Source organism: Montipora foliosa, chromosome 14 (assembly GCF_036669935.1).
Source record: "Montipora foliosa isolate CH-2021 chromosome 14, ASM3666993v2, whole genome shotgun sequence".
NCBI lineage: Eukaryota > Metazoa > Cnidaria > Anthozoa > Scleractinia > Acroporidae > Montipora > Montipora foliosa.
In genome coordinates, this window is record NC_090882.1 from 8,873,795 (window position 1) to 8,900,086 (window position 26,292).

General features: G+C 39.1%; 1 protein-coding gene across 1 annotated transcript in view; it reads left to right on the forward strand.

Moving 5' to 3' along the window:
• The first annotated feature begins 2,833 nt into the window (after positions 1 to 2,833).
• LOC137984409 (deleted in malignant brain tumors 1 protein-like) overlaps positions 2,834 to 26,292 on the forward strand; it is a 28,717-nt gene continuing 5,258 nt past the window's right edge. The window contains exons 1-13 of the mRNA XM_068831587.1: positions 2,834 to 2,879; positions 5,964 to 5,997; positions 7,444 to 7,500; positions 9,039 to 9,195; positions 10,192 to 10,373; positions 11,873 to 11,929; positions 13,518 to 13,674; positions 14,656 to 14,837; positions 20,665 to 20,721; positions 22,289 to 22,445; positions 23,265 to 23,446; positions 24,004 to 24,160; positions 25,355 to 25,536. Coding sequence (XP_068687688.1) covers positions 2,856 to 2,879; positions 5,964 to 5,997; positions 7,444 to 7,500; positions 9,039 to 9,195; positions 10,192 to 10,373; positions 11,873 to 11,929; positions 13,518 to 13,674; positions 14,656 to 14,837; positions 20,665 to 20,721; positions 22,289 to 22,445; positions 23,265 to 23,446; positions 24,004 to 24,160; positions 25,355 to 25,536 — 1,585 coding nt within the window. The 5' untranslated portion in view covers positions 2,834 to 2,855. The remainder of the gene's footprint in view (positions 2,880 to 5,963; positions 5,998 to 7,443; positions 7,501 to 9,038; positions 9,196 to 10,191; positions 10,374 to 11,872; positions 11,930 to 13,517; positions 13,675 to 14,655; positions 14,838 to 20,664; positions 20,722 to 22,288; positions 22,446 to 23,264; positions 23,447 to 24,003; positions 24,161 to 25,354; positions 25,537 to 26,292) is intronic.

Genomic DNA, 26,292 nt, shown 5'->3' on the forward strand with positions numbered 1-26,292 from the left:
AACATCTTCCTGAATTTAAGTGATGGCTAATTAGCAATTTGTTCTCATTACTTTTAAATGTCACGAAAAATGGAAATAAGAGTCGAGGCCAATATCTTTTAACTTCCCTTCAGTGAGGTAAACACATCCGTTAGATGATTTGTGCGTTCTCAGCAGTTACTTGATCCAGATACTGTGCACGGAATCAACCATGAAGGTTACAGGGGTAATATTGATGGTGAGTGAGGGAATGAATCTATAACAGACTAAACTTACTTGACTAAAATGCATCAGCGTTCTTTATATCTCTATCATGCCTAATACTGTGGCGTAGTGAATTTTCTTTATAACCTACAGTGTTAGTGTTCATAGTTCTTTTAAACGTTCTTTTAATACGGCCCGGTGTCATATGTGGGTTGAGTTTGTTGTTGGTTATCGTCTTCCTCCAAAGGTTTTTCTCCGCGTTCTCCAGTTTTCCTCCTTCACAAAAACCAACACTCCAAATTCCAATTCAAGGACAGAGGACGGGATAATTAAAAACAGCTGATGTGGCGTCCTCTCTAAGTATTGTAATATATATTTTTTTTTTATTTTGTTTGTATTTTAAAGTTTAAATGAGGGATGTATAGCACCGCACTCCAGCAACAGTGTGAATTTTTTCGAAATTTCAAGGGGCCGTTTTAAAAACATCTGCAAATGTCAGTATTGTGCATAGATTCCCAAATACTATATAATATAAGCCGGCATTCATAACAAGCGACTTCAGGGTCACCTTTCACCTGCTTATCGAAGCAAGAGTCCTTCAAAGTGCTCACCACCTGCAGACTTTTAAATTGGTTTAGCTTCAAAAAAACGGTTAGAAGGTTAATTGTTTTGAGTTGGAGTCCATGATTACTATTACTCTTATGCTCTTTTAGCTTTCGCTACATCAGAGTTAACATTTCGTGAAAATAGAACGGCTTTTCGCGCCTTATAAAAACTAGCAATCAGTTTAGGATAAGGCCATCCCCTTTTTTTTCTCCGTTTCGCGTCGTCCGACCGACCCAAATGTTGGGCATTTTCCAAAAAAAAAATTAACAACGTTTTTAAGCCATTTTTATGTCGCACAGGAGTTTCGGTGGTTGATCCTTTTTCCCACGCTTTCTTAATTTTGCCACAACATCCGCCAACTTTTCCGCCATATTGATTTTGGGTTCACGTCTTGTTGTTTTCTTGGCTCCACAGCTATGATGCCGGGGTACCAGCCCTCCGATTCCGATAATGCTTATGAGTTTTTTTTTAGGTTTTTCTTTTCAATCCGACCGACCGACCCAATATCAGGAAACGCATTCGACGGTAAACAAAAAAAAGGGGGATGGCCTAATCAGCTGCATGAATAAGAATCTTTCTAAGGGAAAGGTTTCAAAAACGTGAATAACCAATGCGATTTAACCATTGTGCTAAATATCTTTCACCTGTGTTATTTACTGAAAATGTTTCTTTCGTTCGACTTCGTTCTTACTCACAAGGAATTCGAGCGAGATCGAGAAACCTTAATAAGAGCCTTACGAAATAATTAACACATTTACAGCCAAAGTAGTCTTAGTCGATATTACTTATGCATTGCATACCAAATTATTTGGTGCGAGTTCTGGCAATTAACCCTTTTTTCATAAAAGCTTAAGGTGGCTCCATATAGTTTTACGATCGCGCGCGCGCTGAAGACGAAACCTCAAGTAAAACCGGCGCGCGCTCGAAGCTAAACGTCGGTGTTCTTAAACATTTTATGACGTCAACATGAGCACAAAAAGCAAAACTGACAGTGAATGTTCTTGTGTTTGCTTTGTTGAAATTCCGTAAATTTTGGTAGACTGGTAGTAAATATATTTAACTTCAGTTGGAGCTCGTTTTTCAGGGAAATCTGTAAGACCATTGTTTTCGCAGCGGTAAAAGGAACAAATTTGCAGAAATCGAAAGAAATGACTGTACAAACCCTACTTGTTGTGTTTAAAATTCGTATCCCGCAGGAAGCGATGTGCTGTGAAAATTTTGGAAGATTTCCCCAAACTGAGGAAATAGAAGAAAATCACTTAGTAATAAAGCCACAAAAACACATTGTTTTGGGCATTTATAATTCTAGACTAAAACCCAAAATCTTAACAGAGATGATGGTAAAACACTACTTAATCATTATTTATTACTGGAACTGGGTGTAGAGACGAATGCAAAACAGTACTCAAAACATAGCACTTGCGCACGCCACGCCATAAATGATAAGCAATGGTAATAGGACAGAGTGGAGTCCGATTCGTTATCATAAGAGTGATAACAAAATCAGACGACCGCACAGCGGAACTGAACGACACGAAGTCTTATTACCAATAATCATAAAAATTACAATTTCCGAGAAAAGAAGAATAGCCAAGTTATAAAAGAAAGGGAAAATTTGCATTTAAATACCTACAAAGGAGATGTAAACATTCTGAGGCCACCGCGCCTAATACCATTCTCAAAAAAATAAAACAAACAGCGGCTACAAACATAATGATAAAACGCATTTTACTTTTGACTTGACGTTTCGTATGCTACAACATACATCTTCAGTAGTGACGGTTGAACAAATTCAAATATGATATATATAAAATTAGGAAGACTGGTAACTAGAGAGAATAAGATTAAAATAGTACAATAAATAGATAGCAGTTAAAACTGACCGTTTAAGAAAGCCGCACAGTTTTTCATCGCCAACGATTTCGTTTAACGCTGGTTTAAGGTCACGTAAGCTTTATATAAGCTGACTGAAAGGTATAAATTGAATGAACAAAAACATTATATCCATAAAAGCAGTGGGGAGTGGGGAACAAAGTGGTGGGAACAGCCCTATATCTAGTTTTGTAATGCCTCCAGTCAGAGAAGTTCAGGTGAGTAGGCTTTTCTCAAGCCTGAATGTACAAAAATCATCATTAGATGTTCCAAATAAACTAATTAAAATTGCTGCAGAGCCATTATGGAAGTCCCCAGTACACATATATAACTACTCGATGAAAACTGGGATAGGCCTTTTATTTTTTCTCTGCGTTCAACAGATTTTTATTCTGCTGCTCCTTCCAAACTATGTATATAACCAGAAAGTAAATAGTTCTAACCAATACAGGAAATTTTCCCTTCAGCTATCAGCACGGCTTATATTTACGGCAGGTACAAAACACAGGTCACAGGTCATTGTTTTACCAATACAGAAAGTATCCTAAAACTTCATAAAAGCTAACCTTAGGCCTAATTAGGCCTAAAGAAAAGTATCTTAAACATTCATAAAAGCTAACCTTAGGCCTAATTAGGCCTAATAAAAAGTTTTTACTAAGGTTAGCTTTTATGAATGTTTAGGATACTTTCTGTATTGGTAAAACAATGACCTGTGACCTGTGTTTTGTACCTGCCGTTATATTTAAATCCTCTGGTCAGTGCATTTTCGACGGCTCATTTCCATAAACGCTTCTGTGTGTCCATAAACAAATTTTACCGTGTCATCGATAGACGTAATACATGCAGTATCCTGATTACTTTGCTTGAAAGCGAATATGAAAAGAAACAGCAAGAACACAGCTATCGATCTCTAACTTTTTCTAGACGGTCCACCTCAAAATACACAACGAAACCCATTGGTAAAGTATTGGACAAGCTTGCAATCGTGTTTGAAGCGGAGACGGCCTTCAAGGCCGCTTTGTATTCTCTTTTTACTCTAAATCACCTATCTTCAGCGAAGTGAAAACATATGTCAACGCCTCTTCGATTTGTGTACTTGAAGGATACACTCTCCTCCTCTCTCCCCTCCCTCAGGATTAGCTGCTGAGCATGAGCAGATGTGCGGGCCAAAATTACGCATGCGTTACCAGATGTCCGTGATTTACGGACATCAGTTAATGGCTGCTACAGGAGGTGACCAAAAGAAACGGAAGCTCTGGGGACGACAATGGCCTCCAAACAGCAATTCGGCGCCACAAACACAAAAGCAAGCAAGCGCACACACGAAACTACAACTTAGAATGTGATTGGTTGATTTATTTAAACTACAACTTTGAATGTGATTGGCTTATTGAACTGTCCGATAACAACTTGGCAAGTGAACTAGTGGGAAATATGAGTTTTCTAATCCAATCACAATCGAGGAAATTGTAATTTTTATTATTACCCTAGTTATGGAGCAACCTTTACTGGAAAATTAATCTGACCTGAACTAAAAATCCATTCCGCAAAATTAGTATCGAATACAGTAATCAGTGTCCGTTCGTCTCGGATTTCTTAAATAACCTATTTCGCTGATGTTTTTGTTCTGAGCAAAATTTTCTTTTCCTTCAAAGAGAAACTCAAAAACCAATTTAAAAGGGGCAAAGGAAAAAAACACAAGGTTGTTCTGCAGTGAGAAGTTTGAGACACTTCAATGAAATCAAGAAGAATGTCCGGTCATAAGTATTCAGTGTGAGCATGATTTAGAAGTGAACCGCGAGGTTCGAAACGTCTTTCCATCGTTTCAGTCTGGGTTGGGAAATAACCTTCATATCCCACATAACAACCAGGTCAGTCAGCTCAACAACAGTCGCAAACACGCAAATTCTCCTTACTTGCCTCCGCTTATTTTTAATCGGACTAGTCCAGAGATTTCAATCATTTATCAGTGCCTGAAAATTAAGAGAATTTCTCCTAATACCTAGCATTGTAATGATAATTTGAAGGTAAAACGCAGGGGGACCTTTCCCTGTTGCGGCCATTTTTCTTTATTGTCTCATGTCATTTATCGTCTCGGCCTTTCAAATTTAGCGCCATTGCACCCGTGAATACCCCGGATGTGTCATACAATTCTGCGCGATGTTTTAAGTACACTGAACAGATTAACTGACCTAACCAGGATAGCGCAAACAATCAAATTCACAGATTGCTAACAAAAGACCCTTTCCACTAATGCAAGGGGTGATTTGATGGCAATTCCTTAGAAGATCTTAGTTTGTCTTCTTTGTAACACACCTAAAAGTTTTACTTTATGCCCTTATTTGATAGCCGTCGAGGATCTGGATTTTACCAATGTTTCTTTTTCTTTTCCATGAAATTAAAGAACGATAGTACAAGCTTTCTTCCTGAAACGATCTTTTGTTCACATGTTTCCTTCATCAGCTGGCTCAGTTACTTTGGGACAACTGGTAAAAAGACTACAACTCGCTCTAGTTGCAGGGGCTTAGCAAGGGGGGTTTCTGGGGTGCCCGTGACCCCCCTTTCCTGTGCCTTTTTTAAGCAAACAACCTACAACAGGTGGCAAAAACGACATGACAATCTGATGAGTACCCTCACTTCGAAACAGTGTGACCTCCCCCACCTCCCTCCCCCCCCCCCCCCCTTTGAAAAATCCTGGAGCGTCCCTGAATTGGTCAAACAACACTCATCCTGAGATACCGCACCTGGCTTGGCAACCTATCTCGATACCAGTTCTGCAAAATGTTGACATTATTGGCTATCCATTATGGAAAAGATACCAGGCTTAAACGCACAAGCGGAAGACATGCAGACTCCACTCGTGTCACAATGTTTAATCAGCTGGGCCGGGTTGTTCAAAGCCCGATTAAGCTAACCCAGGATTAGCGAGAATTTTGATTTGAGTATTCTAACTTTTTGATGAGGTTTTGTGTTCATACTGTTTGTCCTTCAGTTTTGAGCTTGACTAAGCTCAAACTACACAAAACGTAAGCGGTAAAAAACATATTTATAGAAGAAAAACTAATACCTCGGTTAACTTTTAAACCTGGGTTAGCGCTAGCGCTAGCCGGCTTTCGAACAACCCGGCCCTGATGTTTTTCTTGACTCTTTCACACCTAAACTAACAAATATCTTTGAACCGTCAGACTTAAAATTTTGCATTTGTGGAATGGCAACGAGATGACACCGAAACGTTATGCACTAGCGTTTAAGTTGCTTTTAAATTCAAAATTATTGCGAACATTTTGTTTTTCTATCTACAGGCTTGCATAATTTCAATCTTTGTGTTGATGTCCGGTAAGTGCGTCCGTTTTACCAAGTAAACCTATAAAAAAAGAGGAACCTAAATAACAAACGGTTTAGTGTCCAAGAAAAAAATTTGTAGAGTAACTTCTTTCACCACGTTTGAGCTATTACTGGTATACCGTTTTGTCGTTCTCGTTCTCTTTTTCTCTTCTTTCGTTTCTGTTCTTCTGTCATAGGCCGTCCAGGCATCTTGCAACCATAGTAGATTCAAAATTAAAGATCTTGAGATAAGACTCATGCCAAAAATTGCAATTCAGAGCAAAAAAGCAGCACTAAACAAATTTAAAAAAACACTCAGCTTTAAGTTTATATCCCTCCAATGCTTGACTTGAATAACTACGTAGCCACCAGTGTGTCCTGAACACATGCTATATTATGTCAAACCCGGATTGAAATCAGCAAAAAATGCAAGAAAAAAATATTTGCCAAATCGTACCTGAACACGAAAAGCATCGGCTGTCAAGATCTTTTGTTGACGTAGCATGGCCGTGTAGCCGCGTCGAGCCACAGAGAGAGCGCGAAAAATGAAGCCTTGTTTATGTTCAGGTGTGAGTGTCCGACCTGGCCTGAGGCTGTAAACCAATCAATAACCAGCCCATGGTCAGCACTGAACTAAAAAAAAAAAACAGCTGACCTCGATAAGGTCTAGCTTAAGCCCGCGATATGGTCACATGATACTGGTCAGTGGATACCTTGTTTCGACAGGTGTCAATTGACCATAACATTGATGTCCAATATCAAAGATGTATGCTGTAAATTAGCTAGAGTGTCAACTGGAGTATTGCCTCCTGGATAAGCCCGTGATATGGTTACGTCATACTGATCACATTGGCATACATGGAGGGCTGGACGGACGTACGGTGACCAAAACCAAATTTCCTCGCATCGATGGATTACCATATTTTCTTAACTATGGTGCTCTGCGCGCGCTTTAATTCAATGTCTGTACATTATTAAGGACGGTGTCTATTAATTAACAATATTTTTGCCCCGGTATGTGACTATGCAGGAAATGTAGATCTTAAACGGTGTTATTGAAATCCAAAAAGAAAATTGGGGGTAACCACGCATTTTTCAAAGATAATTCATGAATAATATTTGTAAAAAGCTTTAAAATACAAAGCAATGTATGGTAAACTTTACTAAATACTCCCATCAGGGCTTTTCAGTATCTATTTTGGCGTTCTTTCTCAAATTGAAGCTTAGTTATCTCTGAAAAATGCATGGTTACCCCCAATTTTCATTTTGGATACCAAGAGTACATACTAAGATCTACTTTCTCCGGGTAGTTTTAAACCGCGCAAAAGTATCCCTGTATTAGTAAGCCTCACCGATAGGAAATCCGAGTATCTCAAGATGCGCAGAACGTATGCGCAATAACAATAGTAGGCACTGTCCTTAAATGATTGTTGTTTTTCTCTTACTGCAATTCTTCAGTGCCTGTGACACCCGCGACGACTCAGCCACCCACAACCACCCAGCAACCCGTCACTGGTAAGCTAACTATCTGTTGACTCTTAGATATTCATTATTTTCTGCGTCAAGCAAACCAGGTTTCCAGCTCCGGATGATTGATTTCAGTGCTGGTCGGCGACGTTAAGCTCTCGGTCCCGTCACCTTCACATCTCTTTTAAGGACTTGTCAGAGAATCCAGGACATTCTTTGATAAGATTAGATCATCGCCATTATCGCCCGGTATTCCCAGAGAAAATGAATGGTCGTGTTCGGCCCCCTTACCCTATCCAAGACCTGACCAAAAATACCCTATTTAATACCTTACCCTTAAATCAATACCCTGTTTCAGACCCGCCTTATAATTATTTGGGCTACTTTGGGCCGATGTTAAAGGCATTATGAAAGTGCCACTACGACGAAAATATTTGGTTTTCTTTTCGGATTTTTTCAAGGTCAATTAAGTCAATATGTTCAAAATAATATAATGCATTAAAATTTGGAACGATAGAAGCGAGATAAGTCGGGAAATAGCCAACCAAAAACCGCTTAAAATCTGTCCGCCATTGCTCGGACGACATTGGAGAAGCCTGCGATTATTTTGTGAGCGGTCTTCACGCAAGATTTGGCTCGTGACGTCATACGCGTAATGTATATAATATCAGCAAAAAGCAACTCGGCGATCTCTCACATCTCATAGATGGCATGTGAATTTTGAGTGTTGCGCTTATGACGTCAGTCCCCAGGCGCTCCAGCTAGACCCAACCCTTTTCCTCTTTCACGGTCATTTGCCGTTCGAGTAATGGCGGACAGCGAAAACCGAAAAACTACGTTACAATAATCATACTTCCCGTGGGAACTTTGAGATAAAAATTGGCATGATACCTATTTAGTACATTTATTTTCAAAATCTGCAAAAAGGACATGCAAAAATTTTCATCGTAGTGGCACTTGAAGGGCTTTTATTGATGGTCTTATCGATAATGATGAAAACATAGGTTCTGTAAAAAAAAAACCGTAGCCAGTTCAAGACCAGAATACAAAACCATACCCTATGTATGACCAAAATGGCCAAAATTGATATTCTATTTCTGACCAAAACGACTAAAAAATCATACCCTTTGGGGCCGCACATACCTATATAGCCCATACAAGGGAGTACCCCTGGGCGTTATCGTCTGATCTAATTTCTCTCTTTTTCCTGGTTTCCCGTGAGTTGGGGGATGAGTAGGGCCATAAAGGGAGCCAGAGGTGCCTTTACGAGTCCATATCCAATCTCACCCTCCTTAATTAATGTTAAGCGCCATGATAAAATATTCTCGGTCATATGTGAATTGAGGATAAGTCCAACACTTCAAGCAAAGCCGAATGTTTAAGATTAAGATAAGATTCTCGTATTGTCTCTTGTTCATTTCTGATGTACGGAACTCGTTGCAGTTAAGACCTTAAGCCAATATTCTTTGAGCACGACCCTCACATGATATATTTACTTCAATTTGTCAGTTGGTCTCGACTCTTCTAACTGAAAAATTTAACCATCAATTAACGAGGCAAACATACATTTAACAACATTTTTTCAGAATGTGGCGGATTGTTGAACGGGTCTTCAGGATCATTCGTGACTCCTGGATATCCATCACAGCCTTACCCTGACGATCTGAATTGCGTATGGACTTTGAGTATTCCCACAGATGGCTTTGTTATAGTTGAATTTCTGGTGTTCGAGACAGAGCAACGGTAAGCCCTAGTCATAATAAGAATTATGAAATTTAGCTTAAAACAGCATTTATTTACTGTTTGCAAGTAATCATTTTTGCTCTGCTAGGTGCGTTTTCTAACGTTTGACACTATGGTTTTTGGTTCAATTTTTACAAATCGTATACTGACTAAATTACTACATCAACAAGGGAATTATTTATAGAAATGGAAATAAGGAAAAATGTAAAGCTTAAATCCAATGAAGATGATATGTACTCAGTGACGAAAAAAGCCGCAAGTTAAGCTTTCGAGTTGATCACCGACACGAACAAAGACCTGGTAAGACATGTTATTACAAAAAACGGAAAGAAACAAGTGAAAAGTGAATATCAAATAAAACAATAAACGTATTACAGGATAATAAATACTAAGTAAACTATATGCAGAAAACAAACATATTTTTCAAAAGAGTAGGACTTAATGTTAAAAAGGTACACGTTTATATTGCAGTTGAGCTGTTAATGGGCGACTTGAATGAGGGCGTCATTTAAATACAACTACCAAAATCCTTTAGTTTTGCTGTTTCTTGTGTTAATTAGGGAGAATGGTTAATTGACTCTCATTGGGACTTCTAAATTTCAATAACAAAGAAACAACGAAAGGAATTGTGGTAGTTGTGATCAAATGACGACGACGTGAAAATCTGCTATTCGTTCAAAAGACGTATGAAGAGACGTGATGTCATGCACGACATGATGTGAAGTAATGTCACACATGGCATGGTGTGACATACATACACTTCGATGTGACATCATGCCCTACATACATGATGTGTCACACATGGCATGGTGTGCTGTGATGAAGCCTGTGTCACATGGCATGATGTGACATGATGTGACGTGTTGTCACATATGACATCATTTGACATGATGTCACACATGGCAGGGTGTAATGTAATGTCACACATGGCATGATGTGAAGTCAGTGTCACACCTAATTTATACGTCAATAAACCAGTGCCATGTTTTCTTGCAGCTATGACACTGTTAAGTTAACCGACAGCTTAGGACAAGAAATAACAGACCCGCTCAGTGGTTCTAAGGAAAGATTTTATGTCACTGTTGAAGGCAAAAAGACTCAGTTGTTGAACATCACATTTACTTCAGACTTTTCTACCACAAAGCGAGGATTTCTGGCTCAATTCGGGACTTTGTTGAGTGAGTATCCTTGTTTTAAAGTTCCACGACGGCCAAAGTACAAACACAGGGGGCCCAGACAAAGTGTTTGTGTGCTGTACACACTTACATTTTTATAGCAAATGTATGGGATTTACAGGACACTTCGCAGAATTGAATCGTCTTTCGTCGTAACTGCCTGAGGGTCCCTGGGTTTTGTTGCGCCATTGACATCACTGAGTATTGAGTATTGGTTTGCCTTTGTCCCCCTGACCACGAGAAGGAACTTTTAACAGCCATTGTTTAACTGTATCCAATCCGACAGAGGCTAGGGAACAGCTATTTCCCTCTGGTACAACTTTTTGTCGCTACGCATTCTGACGGCTTGGAAATTTTTGGTCCTGGGTTTTGTTCGAAGGCTAGTAGTGGGCTGTTTGGATAAATTTTCGATTGAATGATACAAGAAGCTTCATGGAGCTTTCCTCTTTCCCCTGCTTAGTTTGGAAGCCGAGCGGTGGGATTTCATGTTGAAAACTGCCTCGGGCTGGAGATGTTCCAGTTTTGAGCCGTTGGACTTTCCACCCTTTAATTAATTAGCGAACGTAAACCGAATCCTTCAAACCAGATAAAATTGGCAATTTTGAGCCAATGAACGAAAGCACACCATATATAAGATATATTTACTTTTTTTGAGCAAGTATTTGTTCTTATGTAATTCGGCAAAGTGTTCTGAACATCCCATACGTTTTCTATAAAAATGCAAATGTGCACATCACACAAACAGCTGGTCCGTGTACCCTGTGGTACAAAACGAAAATACCTGTACACCCTACATTTCATATATTGTAAACTAAGTATAAAAATGTACCACATTTAAAAAAAGATATTGATTGACGAGGCAAACATATATCCCTCCAATGCTTGACTTGAATAACTACGTAGCCACCAGTGTGTCCTGAGCACAGCTATGTTATGTCAAATCCAGATTGAAACCAGCAAAAAATGCAAGAAAAAAATATTTTCCGAACCTTACCTGAACACGAAAAGCATCGGCTGGCAAGATCTTTTGTTGACGTAGCATAGCCGTGTAGCCACGTCGAGCCACAGAAAGAGCGCGAAAAATGAAGCCTTGTTTATGTTTAGGTGTGAGTTTCCGACCTGGCTTGAAAAAAACAGCTGACCTCGATAAGGTGTAGCTTGAGCCCGCGATATGGTCACGTGATACTGGTCAGTGGATACCTTGTTTCGACAGGTGTCAATTGACCATAACATTGATGTCCAATATCAAAGATATATATGCTGTAAATTAGCTAGAGTGTCAACTGGAGTATTGCCTCCTGGATAAGCCCGTGATATTGTTACGTCATACTGATCACATTGGCATACATGGAGGGCTGGACAGACGTACGGTGACCAAAACCAAATTTTCTCGCATCGATGGATTACCATACTTTCTTAACTATGGTGCTCTGCGCGCGCGTTAATTCAATGTCTGTACATTAATAAATGATTGTTGTTTTTCTGTTATTGCAATTCTTCAGTGCCTGTGACACCCGCGACGACTCAGCCACCCATAACCACCCAGAAACCCGTCACTGGTAAGCTAACTATCCGTTGACTCTTAGATATTCATTATTTTCTGCGTCAAGCAAACCAGGCTTCCAGCTCCGGATGATTGATTTCAGTGCTGGTCGGCGACGTTAAGCTCTCGGTCCCGTCACCTTCACATCTCTTTAAGGACTTGTTAGAGAATCCAGGACATTCTTTGATAAGATTAGATCATCGCCATTATCGCCCGGTATTCCCAGAGAAAATGAATGGTCGTGTTCGGCCCCCTTACCCTATCCAAGACCTGACCAAAAATACCCTATTTAATACCTTACCCTTAAATCAATACCCTGTTTCAGACTCGCCTTATAATTATTTGGGCTACTTTGGGCCGATGTTAAAGGCATTATGAAAGTGCCACTACGACGAAAATATTTGGTTTTCTTTTCGGATTTTTTCAACGTCAATTAAGTCAATATGTTCAAAATAATATAATGCATTAAAATTTGAAACGATAGAAGCGAGATAAGTCGGGAAATAGCCAACCAAAAACCGCTTAATTATAAAATCTGTCCGCCATTGCTCGGACGACATTGGAGAAGCCTGCGATTATTTTGTGAGCGGTCTTCACGCAAGGTTTGGCTCGTGACGTCATACGCGCATCGCTTAGTGGCGTTTGACAAAGCGAACAAGTCGATCAAGGAGTAATGTATATAATATCAGCAAAAAGCAACTCGGCGATCTCTCACATCTCATAGATGGCATGTGAATTTTGAGTGTTGCGCTTATGACGTTAGTCCCAAGACGCTCCAGCTAGACCCAACCCTTTTCCTCGTTCACGGTCATTTGCCGTTCGAGTAATGGCGGACAGCGAAAACCGAAAAACTACGTTACAATAATCATACTTCCCGTGGGAACTTTGAGATAAAAATTGGCATGATACCTATTTAGTACATCTATTTCCAAAATCTGAAAAAAGGACATGCAAAAATTTTCATCGTAGTGGCACTTGAAGGGCTTTTATTGATGGTCTTATCGATAATGATGAAAACATAGGTTCTGTAAAAAAAAAAACGTAGCCAGTTCAAGACCAGAATACAAAACCATACCCTATGTATGACCAAAATGGCCAAAATTGATATTCTATTTCTGACCAAAACGACTAAAAAATCATACCCTTTGGGGCCGCACATACCTATAAAGCCCATACAAGGGAGTACCCCTGGGCGTTATCGTCTGATCTAATTTCTCTCTTTTTCCTGGTTTCCCGTGAGTTGGGGGATGAGTAGGGCCATAAAGGGAGCCAGAGGTGCCTTTACGAGTCCATATCCAATCTCACCCTCCTTAATTAATGTTAAGCGCCATGATAAAATATTCTCGGTCATATGTGAATTGAGGATAAGTCCAACACTTCAAGCAGTGCCGAATGTTTAAGATTAAGATAAGATTCTCGTATTGTCTCTTGTTCATTTCTGATGTACGGAACTCGTTGCAATTAAGACCTTAAGCCAATATTCTTTGAGCACGACCCTCACATGACATATTTACTTCAATTTGTCAGTTGGTCTCGACTCTTCTAACTGAAAAAGTTAACCATCAATTAACGAGGCAAACATACATTTAACATTATTTTTTCAGAATGTGGCGGATTGTTGAACGGGTCTTTAGGATCATTCGCGACTCCTGGATATCCATCAGAACCTTACCCTAACGATCTGAATTGCGTATGGACTTTGAGTATTCCCACAGATGGCTTTGTTATAGTTGAATTTCTGGTGTTCGAGACAGAGCAACGGTAAGCCCTGGTCATAATAAGAATTATGAAATTTAGCTTAAAACAGCATTTATTTACTGTTTGCAAGTGCTAGGTGCGTTTTCTAACGTTTGACACTATGGTTTTTAGTTCAATTTTTACAAATCGTATACTGACTAAATTACTACATCAATAAAGGAATTATTTATAGAAATGGAAATAAGGAAAAATCTAAAGCTTAAATCCAATGAAGATGATATGTACTCAGTGACGAAAAAAGCCGCAAGTTAAGCTTTCGAGTTGATCACCGACACGAACAAAGACCTGGTAAGACATGTTATTACAAAAAACGAAAAGAAACAAGTGAAAAGTGAATATCAAATAAAACAATAAACGTATTACAGGATAATAAATAGTAAGTAAACTATATGCAGAAAACAAACATATTTTTCAAAAGAGTAGGACTTAATGTTAAAAAGGTACACGTTTATATTGCAGTTGAGCTGTTAATGGGCGACTTGAATGAGGGCGTCATTTGAATACAACTACCAAAATCCTTTACTTTTGCTGTTTCTTGTGTTAATTAGGGAGAATGGTTAATTGACTCCCATTGGGACTTCTAAATTTCAATAACAAAGAAACAACGAAAGGAATTGTGGTAGTTGTGATCAAATGACGACGACGTGAAAATCTGCTATTCGTTCAAAAAACGTATGAAGAGACGTGATGTCATGCATGACATGATGTGAAGTTATGTCACACATGGCATGGTGTGACATACATACACTTCGATGTGACATCATGCCCTACATACATGATGTGTCACGCATGGCATGGTGTGCTGTGATGAAGCCTGTGTCGCATGACATGATGTGACATGATGTGACGTGTTGTCACATATGACATCATTTGACATGATGTCACACATGGCAGCGTCTAATGTAATGTCACACATGGCATGATGTGAAGTCAGTGTCACACCTAATTTATACGTCAATAAACCAGTGCCATGTTTTCTTGCAGCTATGACACTGTTAAGTTAACCGACAGCTTAGGACAAGAAATAACAGACCCGTTCAGTGGTTCTAAGGAAAGATTTTATGTCACTGTTGAAGGCAAAAAGACTCAGTTGTTGAACATCACATTTACTTCAGACTTTTCTACCACAAAGCGAGGATTTCTGGCTCAATTCGGGACTTTGTTGAGTGAGTATCCTTGTTTTAAAGTTCCACGACGGCCAAAGTACAAACACAGGGGGCCCAGACAAAGTGTTTGTGTGCTGTACACACTTACATTTTTATAGCAAATGTATGGGATTTACATAACACTTCGCAGAATTGAATCGTCTTTCGTCGTAACTGCCTGAGAGTCCCTGGGTTTTGTTGCGCCATTGACATCACTGCCTATGCTAGTGAGTATTGGTTTGCCTTTGTCCCCCTAACCACGAGAAGGAACTTTTAACGGCCATTGTTTAACTGTATCCAATCCGACAGAGGCTAGGGAACAGCTATTTCCCTCTGGTACAACTTTTTGTCGCTACGCATTCTGACGGCTTGGAAATTTTTGGTCCTGGGTTTTGTTCGAAGGCTAGTAGTGGGTTGTTTGGATACATTTTCGATGGAATGATACAAGAAACTTCATGGAGCTTTCCTCTTTCCCCTGCTTCGTTTGGAAGCCGAGCGGTGGGATTTCTTGTTGAAAACTGCCTCGGGCTGGAGATGTTCCAGTTTTGAGCCGTTGGACTTTCCACCCTTTAATTAATTAGCGAACGTAAACTGAATCCTTCAAACCAGATAAAATTGGCAATTTTGAGCCAATGAACGAAAGCACACCATATATAAGATATATTTACTTTTTTTGAGCAAGTATTTGTTCTTATGTAATTCGGCAAAGTGTTCTGAACATCCCATACGTTTTCTATCAAAATGCAAATGTGCACATCACACAAACAGCTGGTCCGTGTACCCTGTGGTACAAAACGAAAATACCTGTACACCCTACATTTCATATATTGTAAACTAAGTATAAAAATGTACCACATTTAAAAAAAGATATTGATTGACGAGGCAAACATATATCCCTCCAATGCTTGACTTGAATAACTACGTAGCCACCAGTGTGTCCTGAGCACAGCTATGTTATGTCAAACCCAGATTGAAACCAGCAAAAAATGCAAGAAAAAAATATTTTCCGAAACGTACCTGAACACGAAAAGCATCGGCTGTCAAGATCTTTTGTTGACGTAGCATAGCCGTGTAGCCACGTCGAGCCACAGAAAGAGCGCGAAAAATGAAGCCTTGTTTATGTTTAGGTGTGAGTTTCCGACCTGGCTTGAAAAAAACAGCTGACCTCGATAAGGTGTAGCTTGAGCCCGCGATATGGTCACGTGATACTGGTCAGTGGATACCTTGTTTCGACAGGTGTCAATTGACCATAACATTGATGTCCAATATCAAAGATGTATGCTGTAAATTAGCTAGAGTGTCAACTGGAGTATTGCCTCCTAGATAAGCCCGTGATATGGTTACGTCATACTGATCACATTGGCATACATGGAGGGCTGGACGGACGTACGGTGACCAAAACCAAATTTTCTCGCATCGATGGATTACCAACAAAGGAGACTAATGTCACGCATGCGCATAATGAATGGCAAATTCAATTTTATTTGCATTGTGATTGGTTGAAAACCTTCGAGACAGTCTTAGAACGCGGGAAGAAAAGATGTCGACGCTGTCGCTAGTTGTAGTTTTTATTGCATTCACTTTCAATGCTATCTATGCACTTGTGGTACAAATACCGAAAGAAGATGGACAAAAGCTAGAAAGACCTCGGCAATTCCTTCTACTTGGGAAAGTCCTTTATCTCGGATGAAACGAAACATGCTTAGATCGGCTGTTTTAGAATGATGCGGTGTGCTCAGACTTGTCAAAGAATTGCGCGAAGTTGGAAAAATTTTGCCTTATTTGCAACGCGTATGGTCATGATTGAATGTGCAAATCACAATATTGAATGATGTTACGTATTAAAGTAACTGGAACCGGCATTAAAATTTTCCGCTGTGGTTTTTTCACGTGGAGACCCGCGCTTGAAGTGAATGCAAAACAAATTTGCCAGGTTGACGGGATTTGCTTATGGCGCATCAGTGGTAAATGAGCTGGTAATCCGTTCAAAGGATGTCACAGCTTAAAATTTATCAATGAATGGAGTTAAGGTAAGTAACACAAAAACATGACAGAAGAATTTCGTTTGTTCTCTCTTTGAAGCGAATACATTCTATCCGGACGAAAGAGTCATTTTGCAAAATGTCAATCGGTTTATAGCTTTTTCTGTTTAAACCGAACTCTGTCATTAAGAGTACAGGACTTTTGTCTCCGACGTTGGTCCACGAAAAGCCGTCAACAGGTGATATTTTGTGAGCCAAAGATAAGGTTTGACTAGAGATATTCCCGGTAAAAGTGGCACAGCGAATACTGAACCCCGACGTTTCGACTTCTTCGTTTACCAAAGTGCTTTTCTTCGTCGACGAAACAGTGCTTGTTTTTTTCACCATCAAGTGTTATTTTCTCTGGACTAAGACATCAAAAGTCTCTGAATTATTAATGTGTGATTTTCATACCTTCTGGACATTTTTTTGTCTTTTCTCCTCTTGAAATGTGAACTACAACCGTATATATTTGACGCGCAACTGAAATTTTCTTACCCCAAATCAGACAATGGCGTCAGTGTTCACGTTACTTTCGGTCAAATCTCAGCAAATATGTCTTCGTCCAGCGATCGCCATTAGTATGGAAAGCACATATTTGTGAAGAATCGAACTGCTTTGAAAGTTTTCCTTCAAAAGTGGCAGGGCGCACGAAAATGCCCTGTGAAAGTAAACCTAATTTCCATCGAAACTTGGCACTTTGTGATGCGTTTCAACTCTGGGTCAAATTATTCAGATGCAATGCATCCTTAAATGCAATGTACTGCAAATAAGACTCTTGCTTTTATTGCAATAAATATTAGTCCCAGCTATTAAAAATTATACTTAATTACATAAAAAATGTTTAGTTAGTGTGCCTGCCTGCGTACCACAACTTTGCAATGCGCTTTTCGATTTCGATTTGAAATTTTAAAGATATTAAATTTTACAAACAGTATAGTAAAATTTACATGACAAGTAATTATTGTAAAATATATTAATTTTGTTCATGATGATTTACATAAGTAATTATACATTATATTTGTAAATAATGTATATTTTAAAATTTTCATTCCCTTGTGTGGCTGCCTTGCATGGGTGTGTGTGTCACTATTTGCGCCTTTCTGCTTTTGGAATCCCATTTAATAAATAATGCAAATATAACAATTCTTTAAACTTTGTACAGTGAATTATTTTACCTTCGTCTGCACATTCAAGTTTTATGAGACATGTGACTGTGTGCAAGGAATGGCAGCAAAAATAAACAAAAACCAGGTCAATTAAATTTTTTGACACACAAAACAGCCATAATATTCAGGTATACCTTCCCTTCAATTTCTTCTGCAAGTTTTTTGCAGTTACTATAAGTTGCCATACACCAAGAATGAAGTAAAAAATAAATTTAATGAACACAAAATGGTGTGTGATGTTCCATCATCCTAAATCAATAGTTGAGGTCACACTACGCACTTTTGCCCGAGGGAACATCGTTTTACCTAGGGAAATTTTACCTGAGTACACCCGAGGTAAATTTATCTCGAGTTTCATTTTCCCCAGGTAAAAAGGTCACATTGAAGAAAATCACATCTAGGTTTACAAGTGATTGACGTGATTAAATTTCATGCCGCGTAAACATTGCACATAATTTATACTTACACCTTTGATCTGAACCAGGCACACATGCGACAAAAGCGACAAAGAACTTGCACTTCAATGTGTTTCAAGTAAAACATGATGCGATTAAATCAAATCTATCAGCGCGTTTGCCGACGAGCATCTATTGGCTAACTACATTGGGATTTCAGGTTACCCCTTCAAAACATGTAGGGTAACTGTCAAGGGAAATTCTATTGTTCTCTTGACATATTCAAGCTTCGATGGAAAAAATTTTCCCTAGGTAATTTACCTGGGGAAAAATCGGTCACACTTCTAAATTTAAGTTTCCCTAGGTAAAACTGTCAACAAGTCAAGTTTACCTAGGGCAAAAGTGCATAGTGTGACCACAGCTAATATATATTAATCAGGGTTCTCAATATGTTTTGGAGTAGACTGCTTAAATATAAAAGTAGGCGGGGGGAGAAGCGAGTGCCACTTGTTTATAACAAGTTTATGACCGAAAAGTAGACGGCTCTAAATTTAAAGTAGCCGGTTTTTTAGCTGGCTGCCGGCACTTAATGAGAACCCTGATTAATTACTTAACACTGTTGGAGTCAATATTAAATTTTATTGGGACATATTAGTTATTAAATACTGGCTCAATTACTGATACGGTAATATTATTGATGTACTATATTTAATAATTACCCTTTCACCCCTAAACTGGCCAAAACCGGCCATACTTAGTATTTTACTCATCAATAGGGAACCCCCAGGGGTCAATGGGTTAATTAATAGACTAAAAACATTTAAGATCAATGGCTGCACATTTTGTTCATTTTCATCCTGATTTAGATAAATTTACTTTATTCTCTGCAGTGAGATAGTAACTTACCACAAAAGTGAGCAATGAATATGAATGAACATGAACTGCCCACATCAAAATTAATTAGTAGTTAATATTGTGAAAGAGTTCTATCACAAAGTCTGCTTTGCCTTTAATTGCCCTTTTAATTTTAAACATTGCACAGAACACAAGACCTGCTTTATGTATTTCCAGACATCCCAATTTTAATTGTACATTTAATGTGGGTGTAATTTACATCTACAAATGGTCAAGTGAAATTTTTACCTCCCCAAAGAGAACTCATTCAGAAAATTTCATTTCAGTACAACCTACAAGTCTGATGGCAGTGACCACATCATTCGTCACTATTGTATAGATTTCCTAAGAACATCAAAATCACTTTTGAATAAGTCGCTGGTAGCATAAATGATGAAAACAATGAATAATTACTATGGCTAGACTTCATGGAGTTACCATAGATCAAGGACAGAATTATCCAATAAAGTAATAAGCTGGAACTTCATTATTGACTCATTTTAGCATATATTATCAAGCATGCCTTCATGATCATTTGACGTATCTAAGAATAATGTTTTGGTTCCGTTAAATGAAATTTCTTGAAATTTTTAAGGTAGTGTATCTTGAGAGTGTTTGCACATGAGATAAATGCAGTGAACCAGGTTGGCCTCAGACATATACGCAAAATAGCGGCTGGTATTAAATTTGTGTCGACGTATCTGTTGAGATAAGATGTTCTTTCAAAGGACTGAGGACATCTCATAACTCTAAACGATCAATGAAAGAAAGTGAATGAAGTGACATACTTCCTTCCAGCGCTGCATTCAAGTTGGATAAATCGAAGCCTGCGAGCTCGAGGCATATATTTCGCAACCACGTTAGATAGTACTCCCTTCCCAACAAAGGAATCCGGCCTTTGCTCGGGTCTTTTCGCACTCTGAGCATTTGTTGTTCACTTAAATGGAGAAATAAAGCTAAAAAGTATAAAAGCTGAATCGAAGCAACTTCAGAGGCGTTGCTTCCCCGAGCAGACTAAAAGGGCTGCTTACAAAAAGCGTAACGAAAGAAAAATTCCCGCCGACTAAAATGCCCCTTGCAGAATCTTTCCCTGTCACGTAAACTATAAATGACCACCTTCAACTGGCAGAAGCTATATAGAACGATCGAAGAAGCACACGTTGAAATCATCGCTTCGAAAGCCATCTTTATTTATATCACAGCGCACGGTTGGAACACTGGATACTACAATTTTCAACAGCCAATCAGACAAAAGTCTCCTTTGTTTGGATTACCATATTTTCTTAACTATGGTGCCCTGCGCGCGCGTTAATTCAATGTCTGTACATTATTAAATGATTGTTGTTTTTCTGTTACTGCAATTCTTCAGTGCCTGTGACACCCGCGACGACTCAGCCACCCACAACAACCCAGCAACCCGTCACTGGTAAGCTAACTATCCGTTGACTCTTAGATATTCATTATTTTCTGCGTCAAGCAAACCAGGTTTCCAGCTCCGGATGATTGATTTCAGTGCTGGTCGGCGACGTTAAGCTCTCGGTCCCGTCACCGTCACATCTCTTTTAAGGACTTGTTAGAGAATCCAGGACATTCTTTGATAAGATTAGATCATCGCCATTATCGCCCGGTATTCCCAGAGAAAATGAATGGTCGTGTTCGGCCCCCTTACCCTATCCAAGACCTGACCAAAAATACCCTATTTAATACCTTACCCTTAAATCAATACCCTGTTTTAGACCCGCCTTATAATTATTTGGGCTACTTTGGGCCGATGTTAAAGGCATTATGAAAGTGCCACTACGACGAAAATATTTGGTTTTCTTTTCGGATTTTTTCAAGGTCAATTAAGTCAATATGTTCAAAATAATACAATGCATTAAAATTTGGAACGATAGAAGCGAGATAAGTCGGGAAATAGCCAGCCAAAAACCGCTTAAAATCTGTCCGCCATTGCTCGGACGACATTGGAGAAGCCTGCGATTATTTTGTGAGCGGTCTTCACGCAAGATTTGGCTCGTGACGTCATACGCGCATTGCTTAGAACAAGTCGATCAAGGAGTAATGTATATAATATCAGCAAAAAGCAACTCGGCGATCTCTCACATCTCATAGATGGCATGTGAATTTTGAGTGTTGCGCGTATGACGTCAGTCCCAAGGCGCTCCAGCTAGACCCAACCCTTTTCCTCGTTCACGGTCATTTGCCGTTCGAGTAATGGCGGACAGCGAAATCCGAAAAACTACGTTACAATAATCATACTTCCCGTGGGAACTTTGAGATAAAAATTGGCATGATACCTATTTAGTACATCTATTTCCAAAATCTGAAAAAAGGACATGCAAAAATTTTCATCGTAGTGGCACTTGAAGGGCTTTTATTGATGGTCTTATCGATAATGATGAATACATAGGTTCTGTAAAAAAAAAAAACGTAGCCACTTCAAGACCAGAATACAAAACCATACCCTATGTATGACCAAAATGGCCAAAATTGATATTCTATTTCTGACCAAAACGACTAAAAAATCATACCCTTTGGGGCCGCACATACCTATATAGCCCATACAAGGGAGTACCCCTGGGCGTTATCGTCTGATCTAATTTCTCTCTTTTTCCTGGTTTCCCGTGAGTTGGGGGATGAGTAGGGCCATAAAGGGAGCCAGAGGTGCCTTTACGAGTCCATGTCCAATCTCACCCTCCTTAATTATTGTTAAGCGCCATGATAAAATATTCTCGGTCATATGTGAACTGAGTATAAGTCCAACACTTCAAGCAAAGCCGAATGTTTAAGATTAAGATAAGATTCTCGTATTGTCTCTTGTTCATTTCTGATGTACGGAACTCGTTGCAATTAAGACCTTAAGCCAATATTCTTTGAGCACGACCCTCACATGACATATTTACTTCAATTTGTCAGTTGGTCTCGACTCTTCTAACTGAAAAAGTTAACCATCAATTAACGAAGCAAACATACATTTAACAATATTTTTTCAGAATGTGGCGGATTGTTGAACGGGTTTTCAGGATCATTCGCGACTCCTGGATATCCATCACAGCCTTACCCTGACGATCTGAATTGCGTATGGACTTTGAGTATTCCCACAGATGGCTTTGTTATAGTTGAATTTCTGGTGTTCGAGACAGAGCAACGGTAAGCCCTAGTCATAATAAGAATTATGAAATTTAGCTTAAAACAGCATTTATTTACTGTTTGCAAGTAATCATTTTTGCTCTGCTAGGTGCGTTTTCTAACGTTTGACACTATGGTTTTTAGTTCAATTTTTACAAATCGTATACTGACTAAATTACTACATCAACAAAGGAATTATTTATAGAAATGGAAATAAAGAAAAATGTAAAGCTGAAATCCAATGAAGATGATATACACTCAGTGACTAAAGAAGCCGAAAGTTAAGCTTTCGAGTTGATCACGTTTATATTGCAGTTGAGCTGTAAATGGGCGACTTGAATGATGGCGTCATTTGAATACAACTACCAAAATCCTTTACTTTTGCTGTTTCTTGTGTTAATTAGGGAGAATGGTTAATTGACTCCCATTGGGACTTCTAAATTTCAATAACAAAGAAACAACGAAAGGAATTGTGGTAGTTGTGGTCCAATGACGACGACGTGAAAATCTGCTATTCGTTCAAAAAACGTATGAAGAGACGTGATGTCATGTATGACATGATTTGAAGTAATGTCACACATGGCATGGTGTGACATACATACACTTTGATGTGACATCATGCCCTACATACATGATGTGTCACACATGGCATGGTGTGCCGTGATGAAGCGTGTGTCACATAGCATGATGTGACATGATGTGTCGTGTTGTCACATATGACATCATGTGACATGATGTCACACATGGCAGGGTGTATTGTAATGTCAAACATGGCATGATGTGAAGTCAGTGTCACACCTAATTTATACGTCAATAAACCAGTGCCATGTTTTCTTGCAGCTATGACACTGTTAAGTTAACCGACAGCTTAGGACAAGAAATAACAGACCCACTCAGTGGTTCTAAGGAAAGATTTTATGTCACTGTTGAAGGCAAAAACACTCAGTTGTTGAACATCACGTTTACTTCAGACTCTTCTATCACAAAGCGAGGATTTCTTGCTCAATTCGGGACTTTGTTGAGTGAGTATCCTTGTTTTAAAGTTCCACGACGGCCAAAGTACAAACACAGGCGGCCCAGACAAAGTGTTTGTGTGCTGTACACACTTACATTTTTATAGCAAATGTATGTGATTTACAGAACACTTCTCAGAATTGAATCGTCTTTCGTCGTAACTGCCTGAGGGTCCCTGGGTTTTGTTGCGCCATTGACATCACTGCCTATGCTAGTGAGTATTGGTTTGCCTTTGCCCCCCTAACCACGAGAAGGAACTTTTAACGGCCATTGTTTAACTGTATCCAATCCGATAGAGGCTAGGGAACAGCTATTTCCCTCCGGTACAACTTTTTGTCGCTACGCATTCTGATGGCTTGGAAATTTTTGGTCCTGGGGTTTGTTCGAAGGCTAGTAGTGGGCTGTTTGGATAAACAAACAGCTGGTCCGTGTACCCTGTGGTACAAAAGGAAAATACCTGCGCACCCTACATTTCATATATTGTAAACTAAGTATAAATATGTACCACGTTTAAAAAAAGGTATTGATTAACGAGGCAAACATACATTTAATAACATTTTTTCAGAATGTGGCAAAATGTTGCACGGGTCTTCAGGATCATTCTCGACTCCTGGATATCCATCACAGCCTTACCCTAACTACCTGAATTGCGTATGGACTTTGAGTATTCCCACAGATGGCTTTGTTATAATTGAATTTCTGGTGTTCGAGACAGAGCAACGGTAAGCCCTAGACATAATTAGAATTATGAACTTTAGCTTAAAACAGCATTTATTTACTGTCTGCAAGTAATCATTTTTGCTCTGCTTGGTGCGTTTTCTAACGTTTGACACTATGGTTGTTAGTTCAGGTTTCAGACTCAGATTTGCATTATTTGCAATTTTTACAAATCGTATACTGACTAAATAACTACATCAGCAAGGGAATTATAGAAATGGAAATAAAGAAAACTGTTAAGCTTAAATCAAATGAAGATGATATGTACTCAGTGACGAAAGAAGCTTGAGCTTTCGAGTTGATCACCGATGCGAACAAACAACTGGCAAGACATATGTTATTACAAAAAACAAAAAGAAACAAGTGAAAAGTGAAAACAATAAACATATTAGAGGATAATAAATAGTAAGTAAACTATATGAAGAAAACAAACATATTTTTCAAAAGAGTAGGACTTGAAGGTTAAAAGGTATACGTTTATTTTGCAGTTGAGCTGTTAATGGGCTATTTGCATGATGGCGTCATTTGAATACAACTACCAAAATCCTTTACTTTTTCTGTTTCTTGTGTTAATTAGGGAAGTTGTTAATTGACTCCCGTTGGGACTTCTAAATTTCAATAACAAAAGAACAGCGAAAGGAATTGTGGTAGTTGTAGTCAAATAACGACAACGTGAAAATCTGCCATTCGTTCAAAAAACGTATGAAGCGACGTGATGTCATGCATGACATGATTTGAGGAAGTGTCACACATGGCATGATGCGACGTAATGTCACACGTGGCATGATATGACATGATATGACATGATGCCACCCAACATGATGTGACGCAATGTCACACATGGCATGGTGTGACATGTTGTGGCATCATGCCACACATAACATGATGTGACGTAATGTCACACATGGCATGGTGTGACATAATGTAACATGATGCCACTTATACATGATGTGACGTAATGTCACACATAGCATGGTGTGACGTGATGAGGCATGTGTCACACAGCATGATGCGACATGATGTGTCGTGTTGTCACATATGACGTGAGGTGACATGATGTCACACGTGGCAGGATGTTATGTGATGCCACACATGGTATAATGTGACGTGATGAAACGTGATGCCATACATGGCATGATGTGAAGTCAGTGTCACACCTAATTTATACGTCAATAAACTAGTGCTATGTTTTCTTGCAGCTATGACACTGTTAAGTTAACCGACAGCTTAGGACATGAAATAACAGACCGGTTCAGTGGTTCTAAGGCAAAATTTGATGTCACTGTTGAAGGCAAAAAAACTCAGTGGTTGTACATCACATTTACTTCAGACTCTTCTATCAGAAAGAGAGGGTTTCTAGCTCAATTCGGGATTTCGTTGAGTGAGTATCCTTGTTTTAAAGTTTCATGAGGGCCAAAGTACAAACACAGGGCGCGCAGACAAACTGTTCATGTGCTGTGCACATTTACATTTTTATAGCAAATGTATGGGATTTACAGAACACTTCTCAGAATTGCATCGTCTTTCGTCGTAACTGCCTGAGGGTCCCTGGGTTTTGTTGCGCCATTGACAACACAGCCTATGTTAGTGAGTATTGGTTTTGTCTTTAGCGCCCTAACCACGGGAAGGAATTGTAACGGCCATTGTTTAACTGTATCCAATCAGACAGAGGCTATGGAATAGCGATTTCCCTCTGGCGCAACTTTTTTTCCATACGCATTCTGACGGCTTGGAAATTTTTCGTCCTGGGCTTTGTTTGAAAGTTAGTAGTGGACCGTTTGGATGAATTTTTGATTGAATGAATTTTTGATTAAATGATACAAGATTCATGGAGCTTTCCTCTTTCCGCTCTTTGGTTTGTAAGCCGAGCGATGGGATTTCATGTCGAAAACCGCCTCGGCCTGGAGATGTTCCAGTTTTGAGCCGTTGGACTTTTCACCCTTTAATTATTATATTATGGTAAACAGCGAACGTAAACTGAATCCTTCAAACCAGCTAAAGTTGGCAATTTTGAGCCAATGAACGACCGCTGACCATATATAAGATATATTTACTTTTATTGACCAAGTATTTGTTCAAATTTTTGTGATTTTATGTAATTCGGTAAAGTGTTATGAAAATCTCATACGTTTTCCAG